This window comes from Cricetulus griseus (genome assembly GCF_003668045.3).
Source record: "Cricetulus griseus strain 17A/GY chromosome 1 unlocalized genomic scaffold, alternate assembly CriGri-PICRH-1.0 chr1_0, whole genome shotgun sequence".
Lineage (NCBI taxonomy): Eukaryota > Metazoa > Chordata > Mammalia > Rodentia > Cricetidae > Cricetulus > Cricetulus griseus.
Genome location: NW_023276806.1, coordinates 234,999,232 through 235,019,976, shown reverse-complemented (window position 1 = coordinate 235,019,976; position 20,745 = coordinate 234,999,232). Strand labels below are relative to the sequence as shown.

Sequence of the window (20,745 nt, the reverse complement as noted above, 5' to 3'; positions counted from 1 at the left end):
GACAGAGCTCCGGTGCAAACAGCTTGAAGTAGGAATGACCCACCCTGGTGTTGAGCAGGAATAGCCTCAGCAATGGGAGAGGGAAGAGTCCTTCGCCTAGGCGGAGAATTATTCCTAATCATTTGTTTTAAGGTGAAATGTCCTGTAGAACTCAGACAGCGGCTGTAGCATCTGTCTGAGCATTTGTAAAAAGCAAAAAGTCAAACCGCGCCCTCAAGGAAGAAGGAATACTAATTCGGTTCATCAGCAAACCGTTTTGTTTTTTAAAGCAGTCAGGTGTGACGTGCATTCCTCCCATCCCCTGTCACCGTTCCCAAAGGCTCCCAGTAATCACTCCAATTCTGCGGCTTTCTGCCACCAAGCCTCTAGTAGAGTGGGTGGAAACTAATTTGATGTTTTCAGGTACTTTCAGGTCAGTTCCTCAATGCATCATTTTAAAAATTAACTGTTTTTTTGTTGTTTGTTTTCTATTTTCAAACAAAAATGCAAGCTTAGACATTTCAAGAGGCCTATGTCAGTGTTTGGGAAAGGCTTTCCTTGGAGTCAGAGCAGGATGCCTGCCCTCATTACAAGTCACATAGCTTCCTACATGTCATCAATATTCCTTCCCAAGTCCGAATTGCTGGCCTAAACTGCAGGCCTTGAGACCTAATGCAGATGTTCTGGTCCTGAGATGCAGGAGAAAAGCAATAGACCCTGAGTACCAAGGCTCTGTAGACAGTCTGAGATAAAGACGGATAGGGGGGCATTTAGGGCAGAGATAAGGTCCTGGAATCTCGGAGGAATTTAGCCTGGCTTCGATGCCTCAGCAGGCCGTCTTGTTTTAATATCACCTCAGACCTCACCTTGAAGATGGAGTGGTCCCAAGAGGCAGGTGAATAAGACACTTCTCGCCCCACCCCCAGGGTTAGCTTAAGCAGAGATTCGAAAGAGGAAATACATCAGAGGTTTGAGCAAGAAAAGTTAGAGGAACACCCTCCTTCCTCATAAATAATAATCCGAGTGTGCCTGGGTCATTCTTACTATTCAGGATTTCTGGCACTATGCTTTAAATATTCGCCATCGGCTATGGCTTATGCCACATGTCAGAACACTATTAATTTAAAGGGGAAAACAAGGAAAGTAAACACTCATGCCACTTTAAATAATCATATCCAAAGTCTAAAAAGTTTTATTATGTTGGTTATAATTTAAAAATTGCTTATAATAATTAGTTTTCTTAGTCACTTTACATTTTTTTTCTATACCAGTGATCTTTGGGTATTCAATATCACTTTATTGAGAAAAAAAAAGACCTCAAATGACTTTTGAACACACTCTAATTTTGAAACAAAATGTTTTGAACCCTCTGATGCATGAACAAAACATTACAAATAAAATTATATTTCAGGAATTCAAAGAATTCATTTCCTAATGTAAAGACTCACTCCAGTCTAACCAGGAAGGAATAGATAACTCTGTGCTAAACAACATTTCCTTTGTCATTCTCAAGCATGAGTGCATTAACTTAAAAAAAAAAATCCACATTTGCAGAAATCACTAAACATTCCAAAAAGATGACCATAACCTTCCTGGTAAATTATAAATACATTCCTCGTTTTGCCATAGGAAACTGTTACACATATTGCAACTCATGCAATATAATTCATTTACAAAATTTCCATTTTGTAGCAAAATGGTAACAAGTAATATTACTGGTCTTTTTTTCTTGTAAATGCTGCTAGTAAGAGACTTTTTTGTGTGTTTAAGCAGCAAATACTGAAACTTAAAATGTAAAGAAATTAGCTGTTTGAAAATCTTTCTGAAGCTTTAGATATTTTATTTGTTGGATTGCCATTTGCTTACTTTTATAATTTTCATGTGTGAATATTTGGATGATTCTTAACATTTTTCCACATAAGTTATGCATACTAAGCAAGAAAAATTAATTTTGACATTCTTATCTAGTTTTAACTTAACATACATTGCCACTGTGACATGCGTGAATGAACCAGCATTTAGTCCTGTGATGAAACAAATATAAGCATTAATACACTATTGAGGTAGAACAGCAAGACTTGAACTATGATATTTTGAAAAATATTCATAGAAAGTTTTGATTAGACAACCCATATAATGTGTGCTCCTTTATAGTAATATTAATAGTGGAATCATAGAGTTGGTGCTAGCATTGTTCCTATCCAAGAAATCTTTGGAATGACAGTTTGGAGAGTGAAGACATCTCCCCCACACACTTCTGATCCCTGGTGTGACAGGAACAATATTTTCATTAAAATGGTCACCAGCCTTATGAAAGGAAAGCAATGTTTTAATCTCTTACCTGAAAGAGTCTTGTCATTGTGAGAGGAACTGAAACTGTCAGTGTTCTGTGTTGTCTGTACTGGTTTCTGTACTGTATTGTGTTTGTGAAGGCTGAAATAACCATATATGACTATAGCCTCCAGGGATCCTTATGAAAATGAGATCTGTAGCTGGTTCAAATAAATGCTGTGGACCTTGACCTAGTAATCCAGTTGAGAAAAGAAATTACCTCACATAAGCTATTTTGTATGTGCATATTAATTCTATACTCAATCACCAAGATATAGGTATGGAAGCAGACTACTTATGGAAATGTTAGGTGAACCTCCTTTTATTTTAGAGTAGCAAACGTTGACTCTGAATGCAATCGCATGTAACTTCCATCTTCAAATATCTTCCAAAGTTTAATTTTTCTTAACAATGAACTTTAGGCCCAGAAGGCTCATAATCCTAACTCCTGGAAGGCTGAGGTAGGAGAACTGAAAACTTAAGATCAGCTTTAGAGTCATACCTGAAACTCATACTCTTGTGTGCTCTCCTTCCTTCTCTCCCTCTCTCTCTCCCATCATCCCTCTCTTCTTCCCTCCCTCCCTCTCTCTCTCCCATCCTCCCTCCCTCCTTCCATCTCTCAAATTGAATCTAGAGTCTTATCTATGCTGGACAAGCACATTTTCACAAGGTGACATCCCTATTCTACTCCCCACCCTCAAAGCCATATCTTTTGTTTTTCTTCCAAGTTTAAATTGTTTTTGACTTCTTCATTCCCCATAACTCATACACTGCTAGCACTTACAGCTTAGCTCTACATGCCTGGTTACATTTTCTATTCACTTTACCAAAATAAAGTCTTGCTTTCTACTGAGAAGTTAATATTTATTTGAAATTGTATTTGCATTTGTTCAAGACAATGAGCTCTGCGGAGGATATTAGTAATTTGAATCACAAATGAGTTTTCTATAAAGACTACAAGCGCTGGAGAGATGGCACAGTGGTAAGAGGATTGCTGCTCTTATAGAGGATCCTACTACCCACTTCAGTCCTCAGCACCCTTGTCAGCACCTCACAACTGCCTGCAACTCCAGCTCCAAGGGAATCTAATGCAGCCCTCTTCTGGCCTCCACATGAACTGCACCCATGCAAATATAATTAAAAAAAAAAAAAGCACACTCTTTTTAGCTAATGAAAATGGTTTGCATCTTAACATGTTACTATGATATAGCATTACCAGTCTAATTCTAAGTTGACTTGAAAGCAAGATGGGTAAGCTCCTTCAGTCATATCTGCTGTCATATCCTATGTGTGTGCATGTTTTGCTGATTCCAGAATGGGAATTCTTCCTTAATAGAACTTTGAGATAGAATACTCAGTAATTTTTCAGTCTAAATATATTAGGCTTTAAAATTTAATCACATGATTTCTTTTTCAAAGTTCACATTCAAAATTAAGTCTCAAAAATAAAGAAATGTGCTAAGAATAACTCTATTTAAAAGTGTAATGATGATTTAGCTTGTTTGTTCTTGTTTTGAGACAGTTTCTCTGTGTATCCAGGCTTTTCCAGAACTCACTATGTCTTTCAGACTGGCCTCTAACCTGTGAACCTCCTGCCTCAGTACCAGTTTCCTGAATCCTGGGATTATATGAATACACCATCATTTTGATTTTCTATGGCTTTCATAAGATGAAAAGAATAAAAACATATTATTCCATATGCAAATATTTTCTTTTTTTTTAAAAAAGGTTAAAGCTAGCATGGGGTTTATGCCTGTAATCCCAGAACCCTGAGACTGGAAGTTAAGTTACCTATATTATCTGTATTTATGAAGACATAAGGACACTTCCTACTCCTAATAAGGTATATACCATAAATACTAATATGCCAATGTAGACTCACCATTTACTTTTACTTTCAAAACAATTCATAAATCCCCTTTTAGTTTTATAAAACACATTTTTGTCGACATAACTTTGAGACTGTAATTCCAATTACATTGCCCACTAGAACAATCTTTAAATGACTTATATCTCCAGTCGACATCCTGACTCCTAGCAGTTTGTCATTATTCTGGGAGCAACAATGAACAAAACAACAAAAGACCTGCTGTAGTTAGAATTAGGGCAACCTTTACAATATCAAGGAAACAAATACTTGGGGGAAGAAAATCTACAATTCTTAAAATAGCCACAAGGTGGCAGAGTGCACAATACTGATAGTGTTCTGTACAGCGAAATTTGGTGCAGAGTCGCTTAAGTAAAAATGTCTAGTGTACTTTGTTGCAAGTGTCTCTTCTTTAGCAATAGGGTTAAGAACTAACAAACACAGCACAGCAAGTTCTCAATTTTCCAAATCATCCCCTGCTAGTCACTGGTCTGTTCAGGAGGAAGCAAGCCAGCTGCATCTGTTCAGAGTACTGCCTGCAAGCACCCTAAGCTTATGCTAAGTAATTCGTCTTTTCTTCCTCACATTGCTTTGTACTCCAGATGTACAGAATACAGCAAGGGTCTAATCATCTGAATTCACACAGAGCCAACCTAGCCTTGGCTCAGTTTTATTCAGATTTACACAAACATACATAAAAATACTTTGGTCTGTTAATCTTGGAGGTTAGTATCCAAACTAACGTTTTGGAACAATATCCATGGGGACAAGTACTAAACACAGGCACCGATAGAAACACTCGCATAATCGCGTACACATCAGCTAGGTCTCAAGCCCTTCCACTGCAGAATTAAATTGCTTCATCTATCCAGTCTTCTGTTTTGGAACAGAACTGAGATATTTTTCCCAAATGAAATTACATCTATCACAGAGGTTAAAAATGAAAGAAAGAAAATCACTTCCTCTTCTTTGATACATAGTTTGTACAAGATGATGCAGAAATATTTGCAATCATTTAAATGCAGAGTCTGGGGTTCCCTCTGCATTGACCATGTGAGGTCTACGTTCTTGTTTTTAGATAAGTGTTCTTTAAATCTAAAAGGGGGATGTTAAAGATGAGTAATACTGCTGTATTTGAAGACATTATCTCCAGGTGACTGGGGTCCTTTTCTAAGAACATAAATGGATTTTATCTTTTGGCTTTGATATTGGGGACCAAACTCAGGGCCTCATACATCTGACACATGCTAGGCAAGCACTCTGTCACTGGGCTACATTTCCTCTCCCTCGCCTCCTCCTCTTCCTCCTCCTCCTTCCTCCCTAGAATCTTGCTATTTAACACAAATCAAGCTTCACACTCCCTGTCTCCCTGCTTCTACTCAACCTCTTTGGATTTGCCTGTAATTCTAGCATCATCATATAACCCAGCTCTAGTTATTATAATCAATTATTTGAGTTATCTTTTTGCAGAATCTCCATCCATATAGCTTCTTATGAAATGTGGCAACCACTGAAATATAATTCAAATAAATATTTTTCTGAACAAAAACTTGAAATTGTACTGTGTGTCATTTTAAACATAAAATCTCTTTCATTTCTGTGCATACATTTTATTTCTTATTCTCAGGATAGCCATTTTAATTGAAATTACAATAAATCACAATTTTCCAACTCCAACCCTGAGATGTGCATTTACTTATGAAAAAATAAGTTTCCATCTTCAGAAAGTCTTTGTCCTTTACAGAAAAAAAATACAGCTGTCTTCAGAAAATTTCACAAATGCTAAGTGAGTTATGAAATAAAAGCTATTAGCCAAATAAGTAGAATGAAAGAACAACCACCATGTAACCTACAATTCTTATTTCAATATCATTGTAAATTAAGTACAAGATTTTTGAAACCCATATAGCAGTTTTGTTTTTTTGTTTTTGTTTTTTTTTTTTCTATAGGGAACTACTGATGAAACACATTTCCAGAAAGTGAGTTTCTGTTTCAAGCCGGGGCTGAGCTACAAGGCATGCATGATACAAACGGTCCCAGAATCATAGGAATTTTTTTTGATCATTGATTCCAACTGAAAAACAATTTAAAGATGTTTTTGATTGAAAACAAATTTTGAACCCTGTGTGCATTGCATCCAACATGCCTCTGCCTCAAAGTGTTTAAACTTTTATTATTGCATTTATCACATTGTATTACCGTCATGAGTATCATGACCATACATCCTTAGTTTATGCCTGTTATGCTGAAGTACCATCTGGTATAGCATTTTAACACTTTCCAAAGTGTCCTGGTTTAGACAATAAACCCACCAGTCCCCCAGTTACAAGGCAGATGCCTGGCAAAGAGGCTAAGACCCACTTCGGTGGTCTTAGGCTGATTGTGAGTCTGTGCTACAAATTACTGATATTAAGTACCTAGAGCTGTCTGACTGGTTTGTATACAGGTGATGCTAGGTACCTAGAGCTGGCTGGCTGGTTTGTATACAGATGCTAGGTACCTAGAGATGTCTGGCTGGTTTGTATACAGATGCTAGGTACTTAGAATGTCTGGCTTGTTTGTATACAGATGCTAGGCACCTAGAGATATCTGGCTGGTTTGTATACAGAGAAACTTTGGGGAGAAACATAGGCAAAGGCTCAGAGGCAGAAAGAGTCAGTGGATGTTATGTCTAGAAGTAGTCAAGGACTGAGGCTAAGCCCATACTGAGAAGTTTCCTTGTTGTATAGTGATATAGGTAATAGTACCCATTATTATTTTTTATTATTTTTATGGCATTGATGCCTTACCTGCATGTCTGAGAGTAGGTGTTGGATCCCCTGAAACTGGAGTTACAGACAGTTGTGAGCTGCCATGTGGGTGCTGGGTATTGAACCCTGGTCCTCTGGAAGAACAGCAATGCTCTTAGCCTCTGAGCCGTCTCTCCAGGCCCAATACCTGTTATTGTAAAATCTGATCTCTGTAGCCCAGGCTGGCTTCAAGCTCCCTATATATCCCTTGCTTCAGTATCCAGGGTGCTAGAACACCAATTTGGCTTCTTTATGTTTGTGACTATATGTGCTAGGTGGCAGCACCCTGGTGAAGAAATCAAGAGTAACGGAACACACTAGGAGATGACATGCAACTCTGAAGCATTTCCACAGTCTCTGAGATGGTCAGGGCTGAGGCTGAGGTTGAACTTGGAGTGGAATTGTGCTTGCTAATGTCATAGTCATCAGGATCATTAATTTGGGCTAGTATGATTGCTTTTGAGTATTTTGAGTATAAAATCAGCTACAGTGTATTATTTTAACTAAAATCAAATATTCTTACCTATTGTTTTGAGACAGCTGAGTCACGAGGCATAGGATCCCCATCTAACTGGAGTTATAAGTGGTATGAGCCAGCAGATGTGGGTACTGGGAACCACACTAGGGTCCTCTGCACTCTTAACCTTTGAGTGTCTCTCCAGCCACATAGGCTGTCTTTATCTGCTTGAAAATTTAAGTTTAAAATTTAATGTACAATAATAGCTTACATTTATTGCCCTGTTACAGGCACTAGGAGCTATGTTAACCTTGACTATAGGTTGTAGAAAATGAATATGTGAGGCATGAGTCTTTGCTTTTAAAAAGTGAGGAAAACAGACTGAATCAGAAAGATTTAAGCCTTATACAGAATACGATTGGCTAGATTAATGCTGAAGTACATTGAGGTCATTAGCAAAAGTCCTAGACAAGCTCTGAGTCACAGGACACTAAAATGAGTAAGAAAAGGGCAAGACACTAAAATAGGAAAAATATAAGCGATACCAATGCAGTTGGAAATTCAAAATTTGACAAAATTTGAACTTACCTTCTTGAATGTTGTTCTTAGTCTCCATAACTTCTGTCTCCACTCAGATTTCAGCTGTTTCATTTCTACTGCTTTTATCTCCCTGCTCTTTCTTGTCTGTGAACTTTTCATGCAACAACAATACAAATTTCTTCTCTTTAACCTGCTGCTTCATGGAATCCACAGTTAAGTATGGTCATGTTAAAATTTTTACTTACAAGCCAAAGTTCATTTATGGGGAAAACACAGAAGCAAATTCTGGTAATACCCAGAAGAAAGTGAGTTTAGGTATCAAATTTTTATATGTGTAAAATTATCTTTCCTTAAAAATGCATTTGGCTATTGTGCCTGACATAAGATTTAAAGCATTTCATTAGGGTGGATTCCCTTGTGATGATTCCGTGAACACCAATCTGCTTTATATGCCGACTGGTAAAGAGACAGACTTTACTGAGAGTAGGTGACACTGAAGCATTTTCTTTTTTTTTCTGGGTTTAGAGTCAATGTCATGAAAAATACATTTGCTTGAGATGTGTTGACAAAACCACATTTCTGAGGTGGAAAACCAGACCCAAAGTCAGCACAAATCCATCATGGTAATAAATTCTCCCATGGGACAGCAGTTGCAAGGCATTGGATTTTTACCTAATCTAGTGAGAGCTTGGTTCCACTCAAAATTCTAGAAATACCCCTAGCTTGTTACCGAATCCTCTGTTGATAGACATCCTAGAAAACCATACATGTTCACCTTGTTCTAACATAATTAAATGTAAAAGAGAAATACACAGTGTTTCAGTTTTTCTGTGAAGAAGAAAAATCTCCAAAGAAAAGTAAAACAAGTAATCATGATCTCTTTGTGAACACAATTGGATTTTGTGGGTTATTTTCATGAATAATGGATAGTTCTGAATTCTATAAACTCGGTCGTGTATACGAGTTTATGAGTTTTGAACATCTTTGAAATACAATCAACTATTTGAGAGCTTTATGTGGCTTTGAAAGAAACTCACCACAAGGCAATGTGATGGGTGACTGATAATACTGTTAATACCACACACAAATATGTCATTTTACTTCTCCATTGTCTGAGTAAAACTGGGCAGCCTTGACAAGCTTGTCTAGGCCACACCAATGCATATTCACTGCAAATCTGACTGTGGCAGAAGCCTTCTCTATGCAGTGAACAGATAGCCTAAAATTATTCAGCATCAAGGTATTTCTTCATTTCATATGTTTTAATAAAATTTGGCAAATGTACGTCATGTTAAATTTCTTTAGAAATAATCCTTAGGCATTTATCCCCTCCTCAAGATCTTCTATATGATGTCTTTGTTGTAAGAAATTTCTTTTGAGTGTAACCTTTTGGACAGATTTTAAAACAAAATCATAAGCATTGGTACTTTATAGGTGTTGATAACTACTGCAAGTAACAATTTGTATGATGTTATTGTGATTTAGTATTGATAATGGGCTGAGTATTGATATGTGGTATTCATTATTATTGATATTAGTACATATGTTTAAATTAAGTACAAGACAGTAATTTTATAAAAGCATGTTTATAATTTCAATACAAAGAAAAATTACCTTGCTTTTACTAAATAATCATATTCAGCACTTTGGTGTTAGTGATTATGCAATTCATATTGAGCATAAATTCATGAATAAAAATGGTATATTAAGTCAAATTTTAATCACACTGGTTCACTTAAAATCTCAACTATATATCAGGTCATGCATCTCTATAAACTGCTTTAAAAAGTGAGAAATGATTTGTGGCTTGACTCAAAAAAAAAAAAAAGAAAGAAAGAAAAAGGAAACAGAAGGTAACCTGAGAGCCTAAATTCTTTGTTTATTTTAATTTTTAAAATGCATTAGAGGGGAGGGAGGACATTTAGTAAGGGTTTGTCTTCAAATACTTTCCTTTGTAAACTGTCAAAAACCTTGACATTCTAATAAGTGATTAACTGCTTGCAAAGAGACTGGAAACAATATCTTAGATTTGTGTCCCCAAACATACACATTTCTGATGTCGACTTTTAAAGTGTCAATACTATAGAGACAGTGCCACTGACTTGTACCTGGCACTAGTTCCTCTAGTTAATTTCTTTCCTGGAGAGTGGTTGTGGGCGACAGAGTGGCGTCCCAGTTTCCCAGGTTGTTGCCCTGACAAACTGCAGTGGAGGGAAAGTCAAGGAGCCTGACAAAATCTCATTCATCATTTTAAATTAAAGCCAACCATCCTGTCCTGCCTTAGCAAGAAGAAAGACTCCCCACCCCCCCAACCTTAACAAACAAAAATTTCCTCAGTATAGATTTGGTATATCTCTCTTGTTAGCCTTTAATTAAATTAGACAAAAATAAAATAAAACCATCTACTTTTCTACACTTGAAAACAAAACATTTGTCTGAAACTCGATTTAGCTGAACAGCTAAATGTTCTAAAAGAGATCACAAACTTTGAATAAAAATACTTGAAAACAGTCTGAGGGTAGACTGTTCCAGTAAATTAGAAATAGTGTTTAACTTTATTTTCTTAATAGTTCAGTGAGTTCATTTTGTTTTTGCCTAAAATTTTATCCTTAAGCATTTTAAAAAGAAGAAAAAAAATCCTCATAACTTATGTTGGTATGTTTTTTTTACCATCTATTTTCCCTAACTTTTGTTTTGTTTCAAATGATAGTTTTAAGGTATGTGTATATGTATACACATGCTTGTATATTTTCATATCTTTAAATATCTATCATAAGTAGTTTCACGTGTTATTAATAAACATCAGAGAATGTATTTGGGTCTACCCAATTAGTACCTTGCAGAGTGTCTGATGCCTAGGTAAATATCTGTTAGAACTGACCCAAGATTAGAACATTGCAGATGCTTCCAGCTTTTCCTCTTTTTTTTAAAAACAATGAATGAATTCAGTGTGTGCTTGCTTTTCTGTGTTTGACAATATTTCCTGAGAAAGGCTTTCTGTAAAGAACAGAAACTTGTATGGATGTTTGCCTTGAACTCTGTACTGTGGAATTAATGGTGGTATTTAGAAGTTGGAAAGCAGATTTCAATTAAAATAGATTACTATTTTAAATACTAAGACTTGTGAATAAGCTTGCACTTGTGAACATCATAGTCAATGGTAATCATAACACTACCACACATTTAAAAGAACAATTAAGAGGAGTAAGTAAGAAGATCAATGACTTCAATTTCTGAAGTTAAAAGCAATAAAAGGAGGGAGCTAGGGAGGCGGTTCGGCTATTAAGAGTACTGCCTGCTCCTACAGAGGACTTGAGTTCAATTCCTAGCACCAACATAGTGGCTCACAAATGTGGCTCCAGTCCCATATTTACTGCCCTCTTCTGCTCTCCTGTGGTACTGAATGCACATGGTACACAGACATGCACACAATCAAAACACCATACACGCAAGAAACTAAAAATAAGTGAAAGTAGAAAATGTTTTTATTTTATAAATTAGAGCAGCAGTGATTCATCCAGTTACCTGAAATTAGGAGACTTAGAGGTTGAACATTGTTATACTTAATCTTAATTGGGAACTCCATACACTCTTTAATCACCAGGGAAACTGGCCAATGGGTTAGGGTATTGGGGTGAGAAGATCCACCAATGGTGGGTGACACCATTCTGTGGGTAGAATCCTAGAACGTATAGAAAGGAGAAAGTAAGATAATCGCAAGCATCCATCACTTTCCCCTTCTTCCTGGTGATGGACACAGTGTAATTTGCTTCAAGCTCCTTCAGCCATGATCTCCATTATGGTGCATTGTGCCCTTGAACTGTGAACTGAATAAACCCTTTCTTTCTTGGGTTGCTTTTTTTTTTTTTTTCAGAGTATTTACCACAGCAACAGGAAGGAAAAAGTGTGTGCATATGTGTGCTGTGTGTGTTCGTGGTGTATGGTGTATTATGTGTGTATTGTGTGGTGTATGGTGTGTGTGTGTGTGTGTGTGTGTGTGTGTGTGTGTGTGTGTGTGTGTGTGTGTGTGTGTATTATGTACGTGTGTGTGTAAGATACAAACATAGAAAATGGACTATGAGAGGGGAGGAAGAGATAAAGGAAGTGGGGGAAAGGAGAGTAATGGAATACATGTGATGTGAAAATAGACATTTTAAACTATTTGAGAGGTCAAAGGGGGTCAGTATGAGCTAACTTGGAAAGGTCACTATGGGACAAATAAAAACAAAGTAAATTGATAGATATGTACAAACATGTCCTAATGAAATGCTTTATTTGGTAGCTAACAAGAACAACAAGTACCATAGTGCTAATTGAAGAGAGTGCACTCAGGAAAGAGCTTTGGCTGACAAATTTGGAGGAGACTAAAAATATTTTAAACACTTTCCTCCTCCTCTTTGTCTCTCCTCCTTTCTCTTTTCCTTTGCCTCATTCTCTTCCTTTCTTATTTCTCATCATTTCCTTCTATATCATTTTTCTTCATTTCCCTGCTTTCTGTCTTCTCTTCTTTCATTTCCTTTTCTTTCCAAATATGACTTGTATCATAGACAACATGATTGCTGACTGTATATAAGAATTTGCCCACTTGATATGGTTCATTGTAGGCTTGAGACAACAAACCCCTTATTGGGGGAAGGAAACTGTAGACAGGCTAAGAAGCACTCTTGTGGGTTTCAGTAGAGGTCAGATTACATATTGGGTGAGGGAATAATTGGTTAGTGACAATATAAAATCCATTAGCAGTACTGTGACTTCCTAGCCTCATAGAATTCAGCCCCAGGTGGAGAGACAAGAATCCTGAAAAGGGATGGAATAACTTAAGTGTAGATTATGCAGTAAGTGTCAAGCTCAGATATTCCTTTGGATTGAAGGTGCTGGAGATCAAACCCATGGCCTCTCAAGTAAAGGAAATTCTCCTTCAGTGAGCTATACCCCCAGCCCTCAGTACCCTTCTGGACATTTTTCTTCCATAGCCCTTGCAATACCATTTTCTCTAGTCTTTGTAAGTTGTGGTTTTCTTTTCCTAGCTCCTGTTTCTACTAAAATTTAAAATTCTGTTTCTCGATTTTAATTTTTCATTTTATGTGGGTGCTGGAAATTGAACCTGGGTCCTCCAGAAGAGCAGCCAGTACTCTTCACTGTGGAGCCATCTCTCTAGACTCCCACCATTATTTTTGTTAAATGTTTTTACCTATTTGTGTGTTGGGAGGTCACAGGACCTCAGATCTCTACACCATGACAAGGCATGCACATGAACACACATACAGAGTTGTTTTGTTCAGCAACAAGGAAAGTAACAAGTATTTATAGATGACAAGAACTGCAGCTGATGTTGTATAAATATAACCACATGGATCCTCAGTGTGGAGTTGGTTTGTGGAAGTAATGTGGAAAAGTTAGGAACTACAGACTAGAGAAGCCCCAAAGTGCAATAATTAGAGCTTATGGGTCATTATTCTATGGGAAATGAGGAAGACCAGAGTATACAGACAGACAAAAGCACACACAGCAAATTCTGGGTATATAGGGTTTCTCCGGGCAACAGAATCAGGAACACAAGCCATCCATGGGGTAATCTGCAAAAGCAGCTGGCAAATTCTGTGTCTTTAAAATAGGTGAGAATGGATCTTAAAATAGTGGGCTTATGTTTTTAGGCAGAGCAAAATTGAAGATAGCACAACATTTAGGTTGTGGTATGGTTATAGATCTCTGCTCTTAATACATTTGCAGTGAAAGACAACAGAAAACGTGGGAAATGTACATTTGAGCAAGAAAAGAATTAATGAGTTCCAAATTGAGGACACAGTGGCTAAGGAAAAGTTGGCCTCAGTGGTTAAAGAAATTAGGTTCATTAAAGAGAAACTTTGGGAACTGCACATGGTGATTGTCACCACACTATGACAATCTGAATGGTCCTTGAGAGGAAGATTCTGCACATCACCTGTCAAATCCCTGGGTTGTAAAAATAGAAAACCTTGAGAGTGCCTAGGTAAGTGAGAACCTCCAGGGTACATGCTAGAACTGGGATGCACGGAGAAGTGAGTTCCCAGTTTCAGGCAGAATGGCACACAGAAACTACATCACCTGTGCTCCAAATGGTCCAGGGTATATCTTGAGCTGGCAATTGATTCGGTGTCACTATTGACATTAATGTTGGCAGGAGTTACAGGAACACTGAGGCTTATGCCAAGGTACTAGAAAGTTGTTGTGGCCAGGCAAAGTGTAGCAGTGAGTTTCCTGAATGAAGCATGAAGCTGAAATCTATCAGCAACTTACAATAGAGAGCTCCAGAAACTGGAAATGTCAGAAAAATGATGTCTTCAAAGGACAGTTGAAAGGACTGAGTGTGTAGCTGTTCTAAGAAGGAGGTCGTGTGTACTGCAGGTGGCAGAGCTGGGGAGTAAGATTATACAAGTCTGTTGGAGCCTAAATGATGAAATCATTGAGCTCTAGGTCCCCGACAAAGGAGTTTTTTTTTGTTTGTTTGTTTGTTTGTTTGTTTTTTCTTTCCTGTGGGGTTTTGACATTGCTTTGTCCCAGTCTTTTCTTGCTTTGTCCACACTCCTCTCTTTTGTAATGGGATTCTGTATGGCACTGCATATTTGAAACATGTAACACTTTGTGGTTTGCCACTTATTTTCCAGAAGCCCATCATTAAATAGGTTGCTTTAAGTCTAGAAGAGACTGATGTTTGGACTTTAGAAGCATTTTATGGGGTCAAAAGGGATATCAGTTTGTTGAATGTCCCCACCTGGCTCATTTGCTGGAATACATGGTCCCCAGATGATGGTGCTGTTTTGCAAGTCTGTGGAACTTTTAAGGAATGGGGCTGGCTGACAGAAATGAATTCTTAGGAGCATTTTTTTATGTTATAGTCTAATCTTGCTTCTGCAGAGATTTGCTTTCTGATCTGCAGAAATGTAAAGAGGGCATGCTGTATGTTCCAGCCCCTCTGAAAGCTTGGGCCACACTGGTCCCAGTTGTCGTGCCTTCCTTGCAATGCTAAACTATCATCCCTGAACCATAAGACAAAAATAAATCATTCCCCCAAAGGGGGAGGGACATAAAGGGGAAAGATGTTAAAGCAGAATTGAATGTTCAGCAAAAGTTTCTTCAAAAAGCAAGGTATTTTCAAATAAAAGTATGAGTCCTGGGCTGGAGATATGGCTCAGAGGTTAAGAGCACTGGCTGCTTTTCCAGAGGTCCTGAGTTCAATTCCTAGCAATCACATGGTGGCTCACAACCATCTGTAATGAGCTCTGGTGCCCTCTTCTGGCATGCAGGCATATATGCAGGCAGGATACCACAAATAAATAAATTAATAAACAAATCTTTAAGGAAAAAGTGTGAGTTCCACAAAACACCTAGCTAACAGCCATAACATATATGCAGAGGAACTGTTGTAGACACATGCAGGCCCCATGTTTGCCATTTTAGTCTCTGTGAGCCCATGTGAGTTGAGGTAGGCTTAGTTGATTAAATGGGCCATGTTCTCCTGGTGTCTGCAACAGCTTTGGCTCTGAAGGGAGGGACCTGATGGAGACTTCAAATTTACTCTCTCTCTGCATGATGTCTGGTTGTGGGTTTTGGAACTTGCTTCCTACTGATGCTGGAGTAAGCCTCTCTGATAAAGATTGGACAAGGAAGGCACTCATCTATGAGTACAGCAGAATATCATTGGGAGTCATTTCATTGATTTTTAAAAACCAGTCATGTTTGGGTCTACCTAGGTCTCTGGGCTATCCAGTCTCCAGTCCTGGCCACCTAGACAGTGTAGAGCATGGGCTCCCTCTCTGACTCTTTCGCCTGCTCTTGAGACTCTTTTCTTCCTTGTGGGTTACCTTTTCCAGGGCTTTTGCCTTGACTTACTGTACCTTGTTTTGTGCTGTTTGGCTGTCATCTTTTGAAGGCCTGCTCAAAAGGGGGCAGTGGATATAGGGGAGACAGGAGGCTGAGAGGACTGTGGTCAGGATGCATCATACGAAAGAGGAATCTATTTTCAATAAAATAAAGCAACAACAACAACAAAAAAATCAAATAAAACTATGATAGTTAATTGACCCCAACTACAATAGATGTTCTCATCTTGAGAAGAAAAACACTGTTAAAAAAAGTTTGGATCTTCACAAAATAATAAGAGTATTTAAATTTATATTATCAGTAAACACAAAAGAGTATTTTTCTTACCTCATTTTAAGTAAAGATGCTTGTTAAAAATAAAAGACTGTGAATTTTATTACAACAATGTGAGGAGCCGCACTCACATTCGCCATTACAAGATGGCGCTGACATCCGCTGCCGGATCAAGTAAACAGCATTGGTATGCATGTGCCCAGTGTTTTTCCACTTGCCTAGCCTCGCCTATTCCATGGTGTCATATAGGGTGATGAGTCATCCACCTATCCCAGCTGTACACGCACTGCTCAGAGCTTATGAGCCTTTATTAGGGGACGGGATTCTTGGCTCGGGGTCTCCGCTCTGTAAGCTTATGCTCTCTCTCTCAAGACACATTAAAGCTTTACTGCAGAAGGATCCGAGTGTCCTGTGTCGTTCTTGCTGGCGAGACGATCACGCGGGACACAACAACACAAAGATTGTGGGTAGAGAATCTGTCACAGGAAGAGGTATAATATTAACTATAGCTAAGACACTCCATATAACTGACACATCAATTTAACTTGTACATGGCCAGCATTTGTAAAGAGTCACTTAATACTTTCACATTCCTTCAATGTAACTCTTACCTCAAAGTGAAAAAAGGTTAAAAATGCATACTTCTAGTCAGTGAAATATAAAAGTGAGTGTTTAACAACAAAGAGTATATATTTTGAAGCTAATCTGATATGTTTAAAATCATTAAGTTGATAGATGGAGGGATGGAAAAATACATGATGAGGTGAACAGAGTGAAACTAGAATTGTAGAATCTGGGTGGGGTATGCAGGCTTTCTCTGCAAAATGTTTCAATTTTCTGTTTGAATATTTCCATAAGAAAATTATATTGAAATAAAGGAGGCAGAGTGTGAAAATCAAAAATAAAATATTAGGGAAATAAGGCTTTAAAAAAGACAGTCAAATTGAGAAAAGAGGACAAAAGAAAGGAAGGAAGACAGCAGATGGTAAGAGAGACATCTATAAGAGGGGGAGGTAGAGAGAGAGAGGTCAATGCATCATTCACCAAAAAATACAACTAACTAGAAAACAAAAATCCAGGTTTCCTCTTCTGACAGAAGCATGTGGATGCAGAACTCATATCTAGGCATCTGTAACCCAGGATAGTACACAGCACATGGAAAGCCCTTGAAACATATTTGAAAAGTAAAGACTGTATAATGTGATTCACAGCATAATACCCTTTATTAATTAACTTTGAAGATAGATCGAGAGTAGGAAAATAGTTAAGACCAAGTATTTCAGAAACAAGGAAGTAAAACCTTCCCCAAGTTCTAATGAAGAGTGACTTTTAAATTCTGACACTTTTAATATTCTAAACGTTTGAAGGATGTATCGAAACTTTATTAACCCAGAAGTTTTAAAAATGAATCAAATGATATATGTTATACAAATAAGGCCAGTTTTGCATAGTATATTAAAATAGTAACAAATCAACACTCTTTTCAAAGTTCAAAGAAATGGGAAGCTGGTATTGGTTTCTGGGGCCAGATCCAACTTTGACAAAGCCAACAATACACTTAGATCAGAGTCAAATAAATTTCCAAACTCGGTTCAAGAGAAAAGGAAAACCTTTAGTTAAAATCTTTACAATAAAATAATTATGATTATAAATCTCTTTAGTTAAATATGCATACATTACATGGTATTTTTTTAAAGGATGGAAATGGATAGTTTTCAGACAAATCTAATGCACAAACACTCCATCTTAGAGTATATGTCAGTTTAACATTCTCTATAGCTGTGTTATACAGTGGCTGTTTTGTGCAAACATGATGAGCAAAATTAAGAAAAGTTCATCAAAATTAGTTAGTTAGTTCTGAAATTTCTAAACTAAAAAACAGTGAAACCAAAAGAGGCTGTGTACTCAAGCTTGACTGTATACAGAGGCTGGAGAGACCAGCATTGATGCAACCCCATTTCTGCTAAGTCCTTTTGTGGATAGCTTTAGTCTGGAGTAAAAAGTTGAAGTCCCAACAGTTGTGCTTTTATGCAGCCACGTGGCCAATAAGGTAGATGTTGTCATAAAGGTGTCCTACAAAATCTTCACTAATGTTCTGAGCAGCGCGGCGGGTATTTCGAATAAATTCTCTTTTTGACATTTTATTCTTCACATGAGGACTAGTGAGGTCAATGGAAAGTAGAATCAAAGAGTAGCACAGGACATAGACAGCATCTGGGAGGGAAAGGAAACATCAATTATTAGTTTGATCAAAATATCCACTGGTGCTAAGGAGACAAAAGTTCAGATCACAAATCACACAGGGCAGCCAACCCACCCTGGGAGTCTAGGCTTTTCTTCCAAGCTCTGTCCTGGGAAACTACCTAAGATCAGGCAAACTGAAGTAACTCACCCAGTCTGATTAATAATGAAATGGGTACTCTCTCTACTTCAAAGGAACTTCAGGATTCTTTAGGAGTTTATAGTAAAAACACATTCCAGACTTAACATTTCAGAATTTGCTTTATTTTCATTTTCAAATGGGACATCTACATTCAACTGCAATTAAACTAAATTCCACCACCAGCTTATCTTTCCTGTTCAAAAAAAAAATCAAGACATATTTACAAAAAATGCTTTTTATAAACCTAATTTAATTTGAAAGCATTTTTATGGACATGAAATGTATTATCTTGGCACTAAAAGCAGAATGTAAAGAATTTTTAAGATTGTTAAATTACTATTCCCAGTTGAGAGATGTACTTTAAATTATGAACTTCAAAAATCAATCTTTAGGGAAAGCACAGGCAACAGAGTAGTTTCTTTTTTCATATAAACACAGGGCAATACTTGGTGCTTAATATCACAACAGGAGCAACTGTCATGATATTCACAGTACTATACTGTTTATATTTTAGAATCCTGAAGTCTTAAGAAAGCTATGTTAAACATGTCTTATGAAACATGTTCAGCACATTTCACATGACAGCTATGTTTTGTTTTGCAATCATTGTTTAATGAGCACATTTTTAAACACAAAAATACAAGTAAATCTATAAAATGAAAGTACACACATGAAATGTGAGAACTTGCCCACATATGTGTACATGCATAGTGAACACTAGTTACAGTAAAACAAAGTTTAGTGGGAAAATATTGGTATCTATTGTACAGTTTATTAAATGCTTCAAAAAATGTACATCGGCTGGTAAAAATAACAGGTAAGAATAACTTGAAAGAATTTACATGGTTATTCTGTCTTCATAAAGCTGTGTACTTTTTATGTGCAAAGGGAAGTACATGTCTTTTTGAGTACTCCATCCATGCCATCACTGAGGCAACAGGTAAACAAATATTTACAATTTGTGGAAGTGTTTTTCCCAAAGTTAAAAACAAGGCCTCCTGTCATGATTATTTTTCCTGCAGGTGGTAGGAGTTGGGAAGATAATGTAAAACGCATGTCTGTACACACATGTGTACACACAGAGATATTCTTACCAGGACTAAGGCCAAGTTCTCGCATTAGGTCAGGATTACAAGCACAGAACCTATGTGAGAACTTTGTTATGAGAGTTTCAAGGTACTCCCCACGTTCTTCCGGAGCATGAATGTGACGAAAAAATTCTCTCAATGCATTTGGCAAGAACTGATTCCTAAAATTATGCAAGGTTACAAGGTCATCCAAGACATCTCTCCTACAGAAAGAGAAAAAAAAGGTGCAGCTGTAATTAATATTTCTAAAACAACTGAAAAATCATAATTTTCCATTTTTGTATAAAAGTATTTCATTATTGATTACTATATCAGTCAGCCCTATAAGGTATATATTATCCTAACCCTTTAAAGTAATTAAATATGATTATTTACAAAGTTATACTGTTTCGAATTCCTTCATGAATAGGCTAAAACAAGATAAAGTGAAATACATTATTCTTCTTATAAAATGAAATTGAGGTATTAAAAGTGCTGTTCAGCTGTTGTGATGTGGTGGCACTCATGAAGCTGAGGCGGGAGGATCATGAGTTCAAGGTCAGTCTGGGTTACACACAAATAGTCTCCCTGCCAGAGAAACCAAGAAAAGCTGCTTCTTTCTAAGTGCCTTTTGATCTCAGTCCAAACAGCACTAGAGACCATGCCCTTTAAATTAGAAGGAATCTGCCTGTATTGTACAAAGACACATTTTCAGAGGTAAGAGATATTAATGTAGACTTCAAAATCACCCACATAGACTACACATGCATTATAATCCACTCTTCCTTTCTGATACACAATTTATTGTGCACAGTTTTGTCTTTAGAAATATTCACTTCATTCTTTTTAGTGGCTGCTCACCATCCCAATATATGGGTATAATAATTCTATGGATATATATTTAAGTGTTTATAATTATATAAATATCATGCATTATATAAACATATGTATGTATGCTATATATTTTAACCTATAGCATTAAATATATAGTGACTCTTTGCAACAACATTCTTTAACTGCTAACAAACTCAAACTTGATTATATGATCATAGCTTTCATTTTGACTAGTTGCTCATGGCAGGGTTATGCAAATACAGCCAGTAGGCACACTATGGCCCACTGCTTGTATTTGTAAAAAGATTTAATGGAATAGGGCCATACTGCTTTGTTTATAGTGGCCTATGTCTACTTGCACAACA

General features: G+C 37.1%; 1 protein-coding gene across 2 annotated transcripts in view; it reads right to left on the bottom strand.

Moving 5' to 3' along the window:
- Positions 1-17,295: 17,295 nt before the first annotated feature.
- The window catches only part of Fbxo8 (F-box protein 8), a 35,410-nt gene continuing 31,960 nt past the window's right edge, over positions 17,296-20,745 (bottom strand). For both annotated transcript variants that reach the window (XM_027394101.2, XM_035450746.1), the window contains 2 exons: positions 19,574-19,770; positions 17,296-18,310 (listed from right to left, as the gene is read on the bottom strand). In XM_027394101.2, the coding sequence (XP_027249902.1) occupies positions 18,123-18,310; positions 19,574-19,770 (385 nt within the window). In that variant the 3' untranslated portion in view covers positions 17,296-18,122. The remainder of the gene's footprint in view (positions 18,311-19,573; positions 19,771-20,745) is intronic.